The sequence below is a fragment of the Morchella importuna genome, assembly GCF_003444635.1.
Source record: "Morchella importuna strain M04M26 chromosome Unknown Morimp01GS060, whole genome shotgun sequence".
NCBI classification, from domain to species: Eukaryota; Fungi; Ascomycota; class Pezizomycetes; order Pezizales; family Morchellaceae; genus Morchella; species Morchella importuna.
Genome location: NW_025763457.1, coordinates 23,860 through 41,123, shown reverse-complemented (window position 1 = coordinate 41,123; position 17,264 = coordinate 23,860). Strand labels below are relative to the sequence as shown.

Below are 17,264 nucleotides of genomic sequence, written 5' to 3'. Positions count from 1 at the left end.
ATGCGCACGGCTAGGAGGAACCTTAGAAACATCCGCCAACGAAATCAAACCTTTGCTGATTATTTCGCCGAATTTCAACGGTATGCTGCCGAGTCAGGGATGGATGAAGTCTCTCGAATTGAAGCTTTGATAGAAGGTATTAATGTGGAACTCGATGAATCGATGATACACCATGAAACTCCTGCGACAGTAGATGCCTGTGCGACACTTTTGCAACGGTTGGATAACCGCCGTCGAGCGGCAGAAGCTAAGCGAGGAAGTAAAAAGCCGTGGAATGCTACTGCTGCTCCGACCCCTCGTCCCCCACCAGCGAATCCTGCCCCTGCTCCCCGTACCACCGTCCCAGCTGTCAATGCACCTACCCCTGAAAACCATCCCTCGTTCCGCCCGGGAGGTGATGTACCAATGGACTTGTCCGGGGGACGTCGTCGCCCCACCCCTACCAAAAGGAACGCCCGTTTAGCTGAGGGCCGATATTTCTATTGTCGAGGCGTTGGACATATGGTTAGGGACTGCCCCCAAGCAAGGGCAACGGGAAATCAGTCAAGGAGACCAGTGATGAGGGGAGCAGCATTGAGAGTGGAGGAAAACGATGGAAGCGATAACGAATCGGCAAAAGATTTGTCCCTGTACTAAGTGGCTTAGCCCAGGGACCATTTAAAGATTTTTCTACGGTGCATATTTATAGTTTTTCGGTATCAGAGGAGGAAATGGATGGGAACCAATTTGCAGTAACTTGTTCAATTTCACAGAATAAAAATTCTTTTATACCCACCTACGCCCTTATTGATACCGGAGCATCAGGATATGCTTTTATTGATGAATCTTTTGCACGCCACAACAATCTTACCATGACCCCCCTCAAAATACCCCGCCATGTAGACGTTATAGACGGCAGACCTATCAAGTCAGGAAAAATTACCCAAATCGTTGATGTCGCACTAGACATTCATGGCCATCAAGAGACCGCGCCATGTTTTGTGACAAAGTTAGGACATTATCCGATTGTGATGGGGATACCTTGGATGCGACGCCATGACGTTACCCTTCAACCAAAGGAAAATTTGCTTATTTTTGACTCTCGAAACTGTTGTCAATAATGTTTGCTTAGTGGTACTGCAGTCACGGTTCATGGCATATCGATTCCCTTACCGGAAAAACATACAACTCTTGTTGCCACGACTGAGAAACCTACTATTGATATTGAACAACTAATACCGAGAGAGTTCCACCACTATATCCAAATGTTTGAAGAATATGATGCTTCAGTACTTCCGCCACATCGACCGTTTCATGATATGAAGATAGTATTGGAAGAAGGTAAACAACCGCCATGGGGACCAATATATGCCCTATCTCAAAGTGAGTTGAAGGCACTCTGGGACTACCTTCAAGAGAATCTACACAAGGGAATTATCCGCCATAGTGAATCGCCAGCGGGAGCACCTATACTATTCGTCAAGAAAACCGATGGAACTCTTCGTTTATGTGTTGACTACAGGGGTCTTAATGCAATTACGATTAAAAATCGCTATCCATTGCCGTTATTGAAGGAAACTTTGGCCAAACTGTCGAAAGCAAAATACTATACCAAGTTGGATTTAAGTTGGGGGTATAATCAAATCAGGATAGCGGAAGGAGACGAATGGAAGACGGCATTCCGAACTCGATATGGACATTTTGAATATACGGTAATGCCTTTTGGATTAGCGAACGCTTCTGCTACGTTCCAACATTGGATTAATGACATCCTACATCCCTATCTCGATCAATTCGTGACGGCCTATTTAAATGACATTCTCATCTATTCCGAATCCCTTACAGAGCACAATCACATTCAAAAGGTTCTAAAAGTACTTGATGAGAATCATGTCCATCTCACACCCGAAAAATGCGAATTTATGGTTCAAGAAACGAAATATCTCGGCCTAATCCTTACCCCAAATGGCAACAGAATGGATCCAAAGAAAGTTATTGATGTTCTAGAATGGTCTACACCTACAAACCTTCATGATGTTCAAGTATTTCTGGGATTTGCAAATTTTTATCGACGGTTTATTTTGGGATATTCAAAGATTGTCGCCCCGCTTACAGCTCTAACAAAGAAAAATGTTAAATTCGAATGGACAGATGAAAGGCAGGAAGCATTTCAAACATTGAAAAAGATGTTTACAACAGCGCCCATATTAGTTCATTCGATCCGGATCGGAAGATTGTGATGGAAACCGATGCATCCGACTATGTTTCAACAGCAATTCTATCGCAACGTGATGATGAAGGAGTTTTACATCCGGTCGCTTTCTTTTCCAAGAGACATTCCCCTGCGGAATGTAACTATGAAATTTATGACAAGGAACTTCTAGCAATCGTGCGATTTTTTGAAGAGTGGCGACATCATTTGGAAGGAGCACAATTCCCTATTGAAGTTTTCAGCGACCATTGAAATCTAGAGTATTTTATGACGACAAAATTGTTAAACCGCCGACAAGCTCGTTGGTCTGAATTCCTTTCACGTTTCGATTTTGTTATACAATTCCGACCAGGAAAACAAGGAGCGAAATCAGATGCATTGACTAGAAGGTCAGGTGACCTACCTAAAGAGGGGGATGAACGGCTGACGCATCAGAGCCAAGTGGTTCTGAAGCGGAAAATTTGGATACAAAGCTAAGTTTGTTCGCGGGTTCTTTATCAAATGAATCCGCTGAAGGAATGCCCACTGTGGAGGAGTTATTTTCAAAAGCTTACCAAGTCGATAGTTTTCCAAATGAAATCCTCGCTATGCTTCGGAGTGACGTTTGCCATTCAAACAAAATTTAACTTGCCGAATGTACTGAAGACAATAACGGTCGGCTACTTTATCGAAATACACTCTACGTACCAAAGGACAATGACCTCCGGCTAAGGCTCCTAAAAGAACATCATGACAAACCATCGGCAGGTCATCCGGGTAGAGCAAAGACATTGGAACTCTTAAGTCGGGAGTATTATTGGCCACAAATGCGAAAAGATGTCGACCGATATGTCAGGAATTGCAATGTGTGTGTCCGTAGCAAGGCACCACGCAATACGCCTTACGGAGTACTTCGCCCAATGCCAATACCTGATGGACCTTGGACGGATGTCTCAATGGATTTTGTTACTGACCTCCCGGAGAGTGAGGGGTATAATGCGATACTAGTTGTGGTTGATAGACTAACTAAGATGCGACATCTGATACCAACGATTAAAGAGGTAGACTCGAAGGAGGTAGCAAGGCTATATATCGACAATGTTTGGAAACTACCTGGACTACCTAACACTGTTGTGTCCGATAGAGGAACACAATTTGTCGCCGAATTTTGGAAGTCGCTTTGCAAACGTCTGGAAATACATCCACGATTCTCCACCCCCTTCCACCCCCAGACTGACGGACAAACTGAAAGGATTAATGCCGTAATGGAACAGTACCTCCGAAGCTATGTTTCTTATCAACAAGAAGATTGGGCCTGACTATTGGCAATGGCCGAATTTGCAACAAATAATCATGTTTCGGAAACAACAAGAGTCTCTCCCTTCTATGCCAATTCAGGAAGAAATCCAAGGATGACTTTTGGCCCCTTAGAACATGGTAGGACGACGGCGGAAGATCAAGCCAACAGTATTGCAAAGGAAATGAAGGATATAGTAGAGTTTTTGAAAGGTGAAATGTTCCGAGCGCAAAGGATACAAGAAGAGTCGGCCACTCTGAATTGTTCTCCCACACCTCGTTATAACATAGGAGATAAAGTTTTCTTATCGACACGCCATGTTTTGACAAAGCGACCCTCCAAGAAATTCGATTGGAACCGTGTTGGACCTTACAGCGTTAAACGAATTGTCAACCCCTATGCGTATGAGTTAGAACTTCCCCGTTCTATGAGTATCCATCCAGTATTCCACGTTTCATTATTGTCACCTGAAGCAGGTAATCCGTTACCTGGACAACAGCAGTCACCACCACCTCCGGTTGAGATCGAAGGAGAGGAAGAATGGGAAGTCGAAGATATTTTGGACTCCAGGAAACGAAGGGGTGGCTTTGAGTACTTGGTACGATACACGGGAGACGATGATGCCTCTTGGCAACCGCTATCGGACCTTAAACATTCGCCTGATATTGTTCGACGATTCCATGAACGCTATCCACGGAAACCTAGGCCTACCAGGAGGTAGGCGTTAGAGGGGGGCGTAGTCTGTAATGGCAAAATTGTATTTCGGCTAAGGTGATAGATTGGATTGTGAATAGGGGGTATTGCGCAGTTGAGCTATGATTTGTAATGGGTTTTCTGTTATGTTCTTTCAGTTTCCGTTACGCGGGGTATTAGTCATCAACGGACTAGGAGTTGGATATATAAGGGGGCGTTGTCTCGTGCCTTTTGATGTTTTCCTTCCTTTCCTCTTCTCTTCACGGAACCTCCTGTAATTAATCCTCGCAACACCAAAACTTTCGAACAACAATAACTTTTGGCCTGCATTCTCCATAAAACTTTTACTCGAACACGATACTGTATGTCAATAGACTCCGTAATCTATTGGTATCTTATCGCACATCTGTTCGTACGCGAGGTTATCCACGCTCTAGTCCCTGAGTTGTGAACTCTCCACCCCTCAACCCTGCCTAAGCCTCGCGACCGTAGCGAAAACAACAATCTGGCCTCACCAAACCCACCCAACCCACCAAACATCGCGGGCAGAAAGAGAACTCTATCAGAAGTCTTTCCCAACCCAACCCGAACTGGAACATCAGTGATGTCCCAACAAGCCTCTCTGAGCTCCTGGTTCGCAGGAGCCCCCCCACCAGGAACACCGGCACCCCCTCGCTTCCCCGACACCCAATCAACCCAACAAACACAGTCCACCACCATCGAACAAACCCAGCTCGGCAACGAACCCTTCTCCATCTTCGCTGAACACAACCAATACAATGAGCCATATGCACCAAAGTACGATTACATCCACCCCAGCATCGTTCCCCAAGAAACCCACGCCACAATGGACCTAAACTACGTCTCCTGGGTAATTAGAAATGCCCTCACTGTAGCACTTGAACCCCTCAACCAAACAACCGAGCAGATCAACAAGGACCTAAAAGCTACCATTGAAGTCCTATCCACCCAAAACGAAACCCTTAAACATACCGTCGACGTCCTGGCCAAACAAATGTTTGAAATGACAAAGAACCAAGACAAAACTTCCGAAAAACTCCACCGTCTCCAACAACAGGTCACTAACCTCTCCGTCAACAGACCTAGCAACCAAGCAGTCAATGAAGGAAGAGCATCCGCAATTGCCGCCGTCGCCGCTGCCACCACCGCTCCTATCACCACACCCGCCAACAACATGAACCACGCCAACAATCCGAACCATGCCCAAGAATCAAAAGGAAAAGGCAAAGAGATACCAACCCCACCAGCACCAAAATCCTACGCATCCATCGCAGCAGGAAACGCCAACCCCGAATATACACCATAGTCACGAACAAGCGGAAATCCAAACCCAAAGCGGACCCCCTATTCAAACCAGAAGTCACCAAGATCAACAGAGAGATCGTCATCGAAACGAATAAGGAATCACCAGTCACCCCCTCCGAAATCAGGAGAAGAATCAACTCCAAAATCGAAAACCCGGACTGTCAGTTTATCGCCGCCAGGAAAACCTCAAAAAACAACATAGTACTAGAAACTAAATTCGCCACACCCGCCTCGAAGGTCTTCGAATACAAACAAGAAATCGAAGCAGCCCTGAAAGAACTCAAGGTCCCTTTCGTTGACATCAGAGTTAATTCCAGATGGTCTAAATTTATCATACACGGAATCCCCACAACAATCGGAGATGGTATGAAGCGGGACAGGTCATGGCCTCAGAAGTCAGAAGCAATTACGGAACTACTTTCGAAATGGCACAAATCCCCAGATGGCTCAGTAGACCCGAAGCCAGGGCGGGGAAAACACACTCATCAATGATTATCGCACTCCCAGGACAATACACAAAGGATAACCTCGGACTAAGATATCTCACCCTATTCGACCGACAATGCAAAATCGACAACTACCTCCCAGCCAACCCAGAAACCCAATGCTCTAAATGCTTGGAATATGGCCACCGACATGAACGATGCTCCCACCAAACCGGGAGATGCGGACACTGCGCAGAAAACCACCAAACAAAGGAACACCCATGCTCCGAATGCCCAGGAGGCACCAGATGCATCCATACACCCATCCGATGCTACCACTGCAAGGCCCCTCACAAAGCAACAGACGCCAACTGCCCAGAACGCACTAAAATCCGCATTACAGACAAACTGTGACCAGACACAAACCCAAGCCCGCTACCAATACCCATTGTTATCCCGGCCCAAGATCCCCCACAAGAAGATGCAGCCATGGATAACACCCAATGAGCCACACCAAAAAGACTACGGCTATCGCACAGCAACTGAACTGCGCGAAAAACGAGCTTACAACAAAGTCAGTAGTGGAGGAAGCAGAACAGGACCATAACATACTCTTTCTTTTGTTACAAGAACCATGGAATAACAAGGACGGCCACCCACCGGAATCCCCCCTCTTCTATCTATTCACGGCCAGCAATAAGGGCACCAAAGCCGCCACATATATCAGAAAACACGCCAAACTAAAACCAAACCACCATTACACACACAATAACTTCATAGTCTCCGTCACGGTGGAAATCCAAAACCAAAAAACACAAATCCTCAACATATACTCACCGGGGCGAAGCGGACCCTTTGCAGAAATCTCCCGACAAATAACTACCATCCAAAATTGCCTCGTCATGGGAGACTTCAACTGCCACCACCAACTCTGGTATGGACACAGATCCCACGACTACACCAACACGATTTGAACAGACAAATCCGGATCCAAGAAACTGAAAAGATGGATCGATCGACAAAAGTTATCCCTACTCAACGAACCAGGCGAATTCACACATTTCCCCAGGAACAACAACAGACCAACCATTATTGACCTGACATTAGTCAAAGGACCAATATTGGACCACGACACCCGCTGGAACATCGACCGATATGGAGCAGGATCCGATCATGGGAAAACCATCCTACAACTACGAATAGAGAAACCCCCCCACACTCCCAAAAGGCTATGGCACCGAACGAATTGGGGAAAACTGGAAGAAAACATTCTAGGCCTCCAGTTCCCCCCCGAAACGTGGGAGAGCCAGAACCACACAAAACAATCAGTCGACTTCATCCTCGAATACATAGATAACTTAATAGACCAAGTTACTGTAACGGGGGCAGCCTATCTATGTATCGCTAGAATCCAATAGAATAGATGCGGCCGTGCAAGATAGAAATCAGGTGCAGATTTATTCAAAGATACTATCGCTTAGAACTCAATAATCTTTAAGGCCTCTGCTACCGATAATTCTAGGTCAAGATGAAGATGAGGATCCGGACAGTTTGGGCGGGAATGATCCTGAGTACTTATACTCCAAAGGACTCTATTCCCTGCTCCTACTTCCTTACTAAGTTCTGGTGCTGCCTTCTAGCGGAAGGGAAGCAATACCATCGCTACCCCGCTTCTCTCTAAGCGTCAGCGAGTGCTTCCGGTTCCGAAGGCAACCACCCTTAGTCAAAGCCTTTGTAACACCTGCAGCCGTTGTTGCCAAACAACAGGGGCCTGCATGAATGAGTTGCCGCTCAGGTGTAAGCTTAATCATTGCTGTAGTGCTTTCGCTTATTGTAGACTTCCCAGGCATAATCCCTTCCGTTACCGGCGGACTTCCAATGCTCAGAGGATGTAGAGGATCGCCGAGCACTCAGAGCTTCACTCTGGCTGGCCTTCTAATCATTGGCGAGGCACAGACTCGTCAGTCATTGCTCCCATGAGTAGATCCTCTTCCTAGCGCTCAGAATGTAGTTACTCTGACAGCTGGTAGCTAACCACACTGCCGGTACTTGCATGTCACTGTGCAACTGGCTTCTAACAATAACTCTCAGCATGTAACCGGGCCCTGTGTGTACTCATACACCAGACAGTTGAAATGGCTCCGTTACAGTTACCCCGTGGAGCCAAGGACATCCCAAATCTAAGAAATGGTGGACCCCAGAACTGAAGAAACTCAAATCTACCCTCAACACACTAGAAAGGAAAGCCAAAAACACCCAAAAAGACGAAGACAGAGAACCCTTCAGGAAAATTAGCAGGAAATGGACCGCAGCAATCCGCAAAACCAATGTAACGGCAATATTATATTTCGGCTAAGGTGATAGATGGGGTTGTGAAGAGAAGGAATTGTGCAGTTGGACTATGATTTGTAATGGGTTTTCTTTTATGTTCTTTCGGTTTCCATTACGCAAGATATTAGTCATCAACGGACTAGGAGTTGGATATATAAGGGGGTGTTGTCTCGTGCCTTTTCATGTTTTCATTCCTTTCCTCTTCTCTTCACGGAACCTCTTGTATCTATTCCACGAATACTACTTTTGTTCTAAGCCTCGTCATAGGGTTCAACTAGTTTGTCATACTAGGTAGAGACACTCCATAGTCCATAGTCTTGAATATCTATCCCCACGTCCTCGCCTCAGTTGTATTCCTTGGCACTATAGTCCCTACGCCCATAGACCCCCGTTACAACCAAGGCGGAACAAAGGGAGAAAGAAATCACGGAGGCCAAGGGAAGTGCCATCTGGAAACTAGTCAACAAAGGGAAAAGAAGGGACATCACAATCCCAACTATTCAAGGTGAAGAAACGTTTGCGGGGAAGTGCCAAGCTCTAAGAGCCCAACTCTTCCCCACAAATCGGACGTCCCCCAACAACCCCCCCCTCCAAATAAGACCCCCCTCATTTGACCTTAGTGACGATTTCCAGGAAGTAACAATAGAAGAAATTACATCCGCAATCAAATCATGCCCAACACACTCAGCCACTGGCCCTGATAACATCCCATATCCATTCATACAAGCAACAATCAAGGCAAACACCCAGCTCTTCCAAGATATGTTCTCAGCCATGCTCCGACATGGAGTCCAACCGGATCGATGGAAAGTGGCAAAATTCATACCAATCCCGAAACCAGGAAAATCCGACTACTCATCGGCCAAAGCTTACCGACCCATCTCTCTATTACAATGCTTTAGCAAAGTACTGGAAAAGATAGTGGCAACAAGGTTATGCACCGCCGGAACTATCCTGGAAACACTCAGTAAAGAACAATTCGGAGGCAGACCAACAATCTCAGCGATCGATGCTTTACTCCGCACGCTCACGCCCATCCAACAAAATCTACTGATCAAGCGAACTACAGGAACTACCCCAGACAGACCAGCACTCCTCACAAATGACATACAAGGAGCCTTCAACTGTGTCGACCACCTCCTACTCGCCGAGATCATGACCCAACAAAGATTCCCAACATACCTGACGACCTGGTGCAAGGAATTCAATACCAATCGAACACTTCAATTCCAATTCAATCACGAACTGGAACCACCACGACCATATACCTCAGGACTACCCCAAGGATCCCCCCTATCCCCAGTATTATTTATGATATACGCTGGGGTAATAACAGACCCCACCAACTCTCCCAAAGAAATCAACACCACTTACATCGACGACGACGCACTCATCCAACTCGCGAAGTCCCCTCTCTTCATCACCAAAAGACTTAACGAAAGGATGGAGGAAAGAATAAAGAAAGCAGAACCCCTCAACATCAAATACGAACCCCAAAAATCCGACCTAGTCTTCTTCAAACCCACAACATCAAGCACCCCGAACCCCAAAAACTCGGTAACAATCGCAAAAGAAGAAATCCACCCCAAGGATAGACTCAAATATGTAGGAGTCTGGCTGGATTCAACGCTCTCCTTCCGACCACACATCGAAGAAACCATCGCCAAAGGCCTCAAAGCCCTAGGCAGAATCAGAAACATCGCCTACCTACCAGGATCAACAGTAAAATCCATTCACCACCTCATCGTCCAAGGCTTCCTCCCCACCATCCTATGGGGATCGGAGGCATGGTGGACAGGAGCCGACCACATCCTCCGATCACTATCCCCTCTCTACAACGAAGCCGCCAGAATAATAACAGGCCTACCCCACTGGACAAAACCGAAAAGCTACTGAAAGAGGCAGCACTCCCCCCATTCGAATACCTCCTCAATCACAAATCACGGAAGTATGGGACGCACATCCTCTGTCACCCTGCGGACCACCCACTCAACGAAGGACTCACACAGCTCCTCCCAACCAGAACAAAAGATATCAAAGGCACAGGCCTACATCGGATTGCATCACTCATGCTACCCTTCCAGGAACCTGGCAACCGCAGAGAGCGATGGATACAGAACGATACCCTCACCAAACATATGCTGGAAGAATGGAATTCTATCCCACTCACCAACTACCACGAACCAGGAACCCTAAAGATCCAACCAAAACGAGCAAAACTTCTCCGATCCAAGGCAAAACTCATACACCGCATACGATGTCAAGTCACTAGGATAGACAGACATGCAGCATTCACGGAACCTGAACCCTGCCAATGTGGCTCGGAACAATCCTCTAAACACACCATGATCGACTGCCCTCGATGGACACAACTACGAAGACCACTTATGGACAAAATCCCAGGGCCGCCCACTTGGGAAAACTGGCTATTTACCAACCTCAAGGTAGACCTTATTCTACAATTTGCAGCAAAAATCAACCTACTTGACTGGTACGAAATGGACGAGGAGGACCCGGAGGAATGATGATTGGTTTCTTTGATTTACTTTCTCCTTTCCTGTACCCTCTCATGATTTCTTTCGTTAATCTTTTCTTTCCTTTCCTTTTCCTTTTCCTTTTCTGTTTTTTCCTATGTTTGATGGCGGAGGATCCGGCGTGCGATAAGTCCTGTACTTCAAAGCAATATAAAAACTATCTATCTATCTATCCTGTAATTACCCCACGAATACTACTTTGTTCTACGTCTCGCCATAGGGTTCAACTGGTTGGTCATACCAGGTAGAACCGCCCCATAGTCCATAGTCCCGGATACTTACTACTACGTATTCGCCTCGATTGTATTCCTTGGCACCATAGTCCCTACGTCCATAGACCCCCGTTACAGCTATCCGCCCCATCAAGGACTTTGGCTTGGGGTAAAGAGGGCCCAACTCATGCCTAGGTCCGGAAGGAGGGAACTAAGGATCTTATCATCCACTAACTGACCCTCATAGCCAGTCTTCCACATCAGCTGAATAATACTATTCAGGAAGGAGTCTATTCCTCCCTTGGCTGTGTGGGTGAGGGTGTTCCACTGGGCTTACAGCATCATCCCTAGAGATGGCTTCGTCAAAGGCTGCTCTGAGAGCATCCACAAAGGAATCCCAGCGCTTCCATCTCTCATCCAACCACCACAGGCATCCCAGCTATCCGGTTGGCAGAAGCTGCAAGAAATGGACAACGCGGGGGTTGTGCGGAAGGACACAATAGCGGTTAAACTATTAAGTCGTCAACCTGATTTCAAGGCGGAGAGAATTCAAAGAATTTAGACGAGAAACGAGAGCAGAGAAAGCTAGGTTCTAATGTCTATATTATATGTATCGCTTAATTGTTGTTTTTTTATTACAAAGTCAGAAGAAAGAGGAAAAACAGCCCGATATTTATACAAGAACCGTGTCCCTTCCGACCGAGAGAGAAAAGAGGACTAAACAGTTGGAAAGCCATTTGACCCCGAGAAACTGCCAAGAAGTATGGAAACAGATAGAAGAGTGTCGGTTGCATAAGCGTCCGATCACGTACATAAGTGTATGACTCAATGTTCCAACATAGGAAAGTAATACCCGAGATAACACCCATATGTAAAGTAGAAACGTAATAGAAGCCCAAAAGAGATAGTTATCGGTATAAACCCTGTGTCCCTTATCAAATGACTCGTAATGAAATGTATGGAGATAAACAAATATTAACGAAGTAAATGAAAGAAACAAAGTTCACCGTAAATTCCAACAGAAGCTTGATCAATGGAGTTGTGGTAAGCTTCATACCACTTGACCGGAGCATTTCCTTCCATCGGGTTACCAGCATAATGGATCCTAACCTCTTCAGAGGTGAAGGGGTATCTCTCAATGGAGAAGACATTTTCACATTGCCGGATAAAGGTCGCCACATTGTCTGCTTTGCCATTGAACTTGGTCAGAGGGGGTGCCTTGGGTTCTCAGGCCCTAGAGGCAGCGGAGGGGTGCGAGGGGGCCAGAGGTCTCATGAACTGGGGCATGGAGGCCAGAAGCTCCTTCTTCTGCTTCTCTAACTTCTTCCTGAGGTATCTCCACCATCCTCTTCTGTCACCATCCTCAGGCTCGGAGTCTGAGCTGTCTGAGTCCCCTCCTGGGTTGGGAGTGCCGCCAACCGGGGGGACTATTCCATCTCCTCCACCATTACCCGCTGGTTCTGCGTTCTGGTTTTCTCCACCAGGATTTCCTTCTGGCTGGAGGTTCCTCCTAGGTGGCTCCGGGGGTGGTGAGCCTCCGTGGCATTCTGGGGATAACCCCTGTCGAACCCAGGCTAGGGGAGCCCAGAAGGACCACTCCTGACCGGTGTCTGCGAGTAATAGTCATTGTCTCCTATAGGTTGACGGGGGGGCCTAGCCAGGCCTCCTGCCAAAGGGCTTGCTGGAGCTCTTTAAGGAGGTAGAGGTGAGCCTCCAATAGCCGATGGCATCATCAGGGGAAGAGTCCTCTGCCTGATAAACCTGACCGGAAATGCTGCAAAGGGGTTCACCCTTTGGTCGAAGGTTCTCAGGGCCGCTCTGGACGAGGCCCTTGAGTTCTGCGGAGGTGCGGGGTTGGGGACAGGTCCTGGTGTGGGCATACTGGCGATGGAGAGCCTTCCTTCATTGATGGCTCTCTGGATATCTTCCAGGAAGTTAGGGGGCATCGCCGGGCTTGTCCACTCAATGTCTTCCATCTCATCCATTCTTAAGTCATCTCTCTGAGCATAATTCTGGAGTTGTGCCTGGACTGAGGAGACTTGTTCTTGCATGTAACCAAAGGCATTCCTGAGCAGGACTGCCTCAGTTTCTTGTCTTTCTTACATCAAAGCTAGCGCATTGCCGGCCTTGATGACTTGTTGTTGCAGGCTGTGCTTAAGGTAGCGCTGCAACTCCGCAAAGAAGTCCTGTAGGGTGACTTGATCGGTATCTTGCCAGGTGGGCTCACATCCAGGGATGTAGGACTGGAGCGCCGTCCTGGGCTTGTGGATCAACTGTGTCTGACCCTTTTGGAATTCTAAGGCTGCCGGTTGCCATTCAATCTGAAGGGGCACTTGGGGAGCCGGGAGGGCGGACATGTTGTAGGAGGAAAGAATAATCTGAAGTTGAATTGAGCCTTAAAGATTATCTGTATTTATTTATCCATGCAATACCATATTGATTACCGCCTCTTAAAACTGTAATCCTATGTAGAACGAACTTAATAACGAAACATTGCTTTGTTCTACAAGTATTTTGAAAGTTTCTTTATATCCATCAGCGTAAAATGAACAGTGAGCTCCCTTCTCTAAGCTTAGGCCTTGCCATGGCTTCTGAGCAGGCTGTTCGTGCCGATGACTTATAAAGTCCGACTTGTGGATCTCCATCATCACTCTCTTAATTTTAGGCAGTCTTTGAGCCCCGCTCAAAACCCCATGGATGAGTTGCTCTGATGGAGACTGGAGAAATTAGATAGTTGGGTGGGAAGAATCCTGAGTACTGATACTCCAAAGGATTCCGTTCCACTGCTCCTACTTCCTTACTAAGTTCCGGTGCTGCCTTCCAGCGGAAGCGAGGAAATACCACCGCTACCCCGCTTCTCTCTAAGCATTAGCGGGTGCTTCCGGTTCCGAAGGCAACTACCCTTAGTCAAAGCCTTTATAACACCTGCAGCCTTTGTTGCCACACAACCAGGACCTGCATGAATGAGCTGCCGCTCAGGTGTAAGCTTAATCGTTGCTGTAGAGCTCTTTGCTTATTGTAGACTTTCCCATGCATAGTCCCTGCCACTACCGGTGGACATATCATGCTCAAAGGATGTAGAGGATCGCCAAGCACTCAGAGCTTCACTCTGGCTGGCCTTCTAATCATTGGCGAGACATAGACTCGTCAGTCATTACTCCCATGAATAGATCATCTTCCTAGCGCTCAAAATGTAGTTGTTCTGACAGCTGGCAGCTAACCACACTGCCGGCACTTGCATGTCACTGTGCAACTGGCTTCTAACAATAACTCTCAGCATGTAACCAGGCCCTTTGTGTACTCATACACCAGACAGTTGGAATGGTTCCGTTACAATAGGTTCGGATTGATATCGAGTGCTGAGGCGTAGCGATCGGAAAGAGTACTATCGACGCATGTGTTAAGTATTCTCCCTGTAACGGGGGCAGCCTATCTATGTATCGCTAGAATCCAATAGAATAGATGCGGCCGTGCAAGATAGAAATCAGGTGCAGATTTATTCAAAGATACTATCGCTTAGAACTCAATAATCTTTAAGGGCACTGCTACCGATAATTCTAGGTCCAGATCAAGATGAGGATTTGGACAGTTGGGCGGGAATGATCCTGAGTAGTTATACTCCAAAGGACTCTATTCTCTGCTCCTACTTCCTTACTAAGTTCTGGTGCTGCCTTCTAGCGGAAGGGAAGCAATACCATCGCTACCCCGCTTCTCTCTAAGCGTCAGCGAGTGCTTCCGGTTCCGAAGGCAAACACCCTTAGTCAAAGCCTTTGTAACACCTGCAGCCATTGTTGCCATACAACAGGGGCCTGCATGAATGAGCTGCCGCTCAGGTGTAAGCTTAATCATTGCTGTAGAGCTTTCGCTTATTGTAGACTTCCCAGGCATAATCCCTTCCGTTACCGGCGGACTTCCAATGCTCAGAGGATGTAGAGGATCGCCGAGCACTCAGAGCTTCACTCTGGCTGGCCTTCTAATCATTGGCGAGGCACAGACTCGTCAGCCATTGCTCCCATGAGTAGATCCTCTTCCCTAGCGCTCAGAATGTAGTTACTCTGAGAGCTGGTAGCTAACCACACTGCCGGTACTTGCATGTCACTGTGCAACTGGCTTCTAACAATAAGTCTCAGCATGTAACCGGGCCCTGTGTGTACTCATACACCAGACAGTTGAAATGGCTCCGTTACACTCCCTATGGTAAGACGACACGAGGGAATGCGGGTAGCAGTTATGCACGCCAAGCATACCGGTAGGGGTTCTGTGCCGGAATCAAGCACTCGTATCAATGGGCGAGTCAGGCGCACAGGGAGAAGAAGTGCTTCAGCTGTAACGGAGCACTTTCAACTGTCTGGTGTATGAGTACACACAGGGCCCGGTTAGATGCTGAGAGATATTGTTAGAAGCCAGTTGAACAGTGACATGCAAGTATCGGCAGTGTGGTTAGCTACCAGCTGTAACAGGGCCACAGTAGGGCTGTTACAAAAATACCTGTTCTACCAGTCAAGCCATACGGCCCTAGGTTAACCGCAGCTGGTTCTTCATCGATGGGTGAAGAGAAGGGCAGATGAGCCCCTACCTCTATTGGTATAGAGGGTAGAGATCCTGGCGAGCAAGAAGTCTTACAAGTCAAGCTAGACGACTGGACCAAAACTAGAGCAGCAGGACGAGCAGACCAAATAAGGAAGGGTAACCCCAAACAAAAGTTACCCTACCTTGGCATTCAACCTTTGAGGCGCAATAACTTTGCAGCCGATGCCCGGAAAATATGCTTTACCACGTCAGAAAGGATCCTGGCGATGCTCCGGTCCATTTGGGGTGGTTGAATGAACGCATTGCAGAGTTGAGGAAACACTGCAAAATAAACACGTTTTAGACCCCCAAAAATAACCCCCGGAGCGTCGAACCGCCGGAACCCTCCTGTTTCAGCCCGGTGCATCTTTGGGGGGAGTAAGAGTGCGACCCAAACTACCAAAGCAAACCTTTGCTTTAAAAACACCCAAATCTATTCTAAATACTCTGAATAAGCAATTGCTGTCTGGTCGGCTGTTTCCTCTAGTTCCTAGGATCCCGACCCTTTCTTGGCAAGGATTGCGAGATTTGACTCGGACGAAAATTCGTCCGCGGTGTGGTAGCAACTCTTCTCCTCCCCCCTGATAGAAAATAGGTGGTGCCCCCAGATTATTTGAAAGGCGGACGGCCAGTGAAAAAAGGAAAGAGGTAATGAAGGAAGGGGCGCCGAACTTCCATAAAGGAACTCGGTTGCCCCAGCTTGGTTTCGGGGGGATCAGGGAGTCTTTACCAGCGAGGAGCCCCCTTAAAATTATTAAGTTTCTAGACTACAAATAACGATCAAACAAATGAAACTCTATCTTTCCATGGAACGAGCCGAAAGGATAGCTTGTCGAATTCCTTTCTGCCTATCTACCTGATCGAAGTCACGGTCGCGCCCCTTCAAGGCACCCTCGTTACAGTATAACTTTAAGCTCCTCGCTTAAAGAACCCCACGAGAAAGAAAAAAAACCTACCTGAACACCTAGGACCACTTTCAAGGCTGAAATAACCGAGCAGTTAGCTTTTTTTTTTTCAGCTCAGGCTGGCATGGGAGAGGCTAACACTTTACTATGGTCTCCACTGTATCCGTCAGAGGGTTATAGCGCCCACATTCGCTCAAAGGGTTATAGCGCCCAGCTTCGCTCGGAAAGGAGACCACATTCAGGATCGCTCCTAGAAAATCCTGATAGTCCCATTGACCAACGGCCCCCATTCCCCATCTGGGCCCCAGTCCCAACCAAAGTCAACGTTACTTCGTCCACGATGACGGCAGGAAGAGTCCGGAAGAGGGGGATAACTGGCTTTCTTCTGGCGCCACCATGCCTCGTAATATGCTTGGAGAGACAGTCTTTGTCTCTCCCTTGCCTCTTCTTGGACCACTCGCTGCCGCATCCACTCAGCTCCCCTTCCATCTCGCGCAATCTCATCCCGCATCCACCGCACCTGTTCCCGTTTCTCCATCAGTGCCGCACGGACACGAGCCTGACCAACACTTCTGTCCCCTGGTTGGGAGAAGGGATAAGGACGACGGTAATCCTCCCGAGTCAGAAATGGGACCTGGTTGAAATGGCCATCGAAGGTCGAGGTCTCCAAACTCCGAGGAACAGCATGCCTGTGGAAGCATTAGCGATAGTAAGAAGAGGTTACACAACTCGCTGGATCATGCCTACCTCATAGCACTCCGTGATCGGACGGCTTTACGAGCAACTCTCCGAGCGTGGATGG

General features: G+C 47.5%; 1 protein-coding gene across 1 annotated transcript; it reads right to left on the bottom strand.

The window, feature by feature from the left end:
- Positions 1-12,215: 12,215 nt before the first annotated feature.
- On the bottom strand, positions 12,216-13,345 carry LAJ45_11211 (uncharacterized protein; the record flags this gene model as incomplete). Its single annotated transcript, XM_046120721.1, has 3 exons — positions 12,216-12,587; positions 12,755-12,974; positions 13,092-13,345. 3 exons carry the CDS (start codon positions 13,343-13,345, stop codon positions 12,216-12,218), a joined length of 846 nt encoding a protein of 281 aa, XP_045966080.1.
- Positions 13,346-17,264: the final 3,919 nt, after the last annotated feature.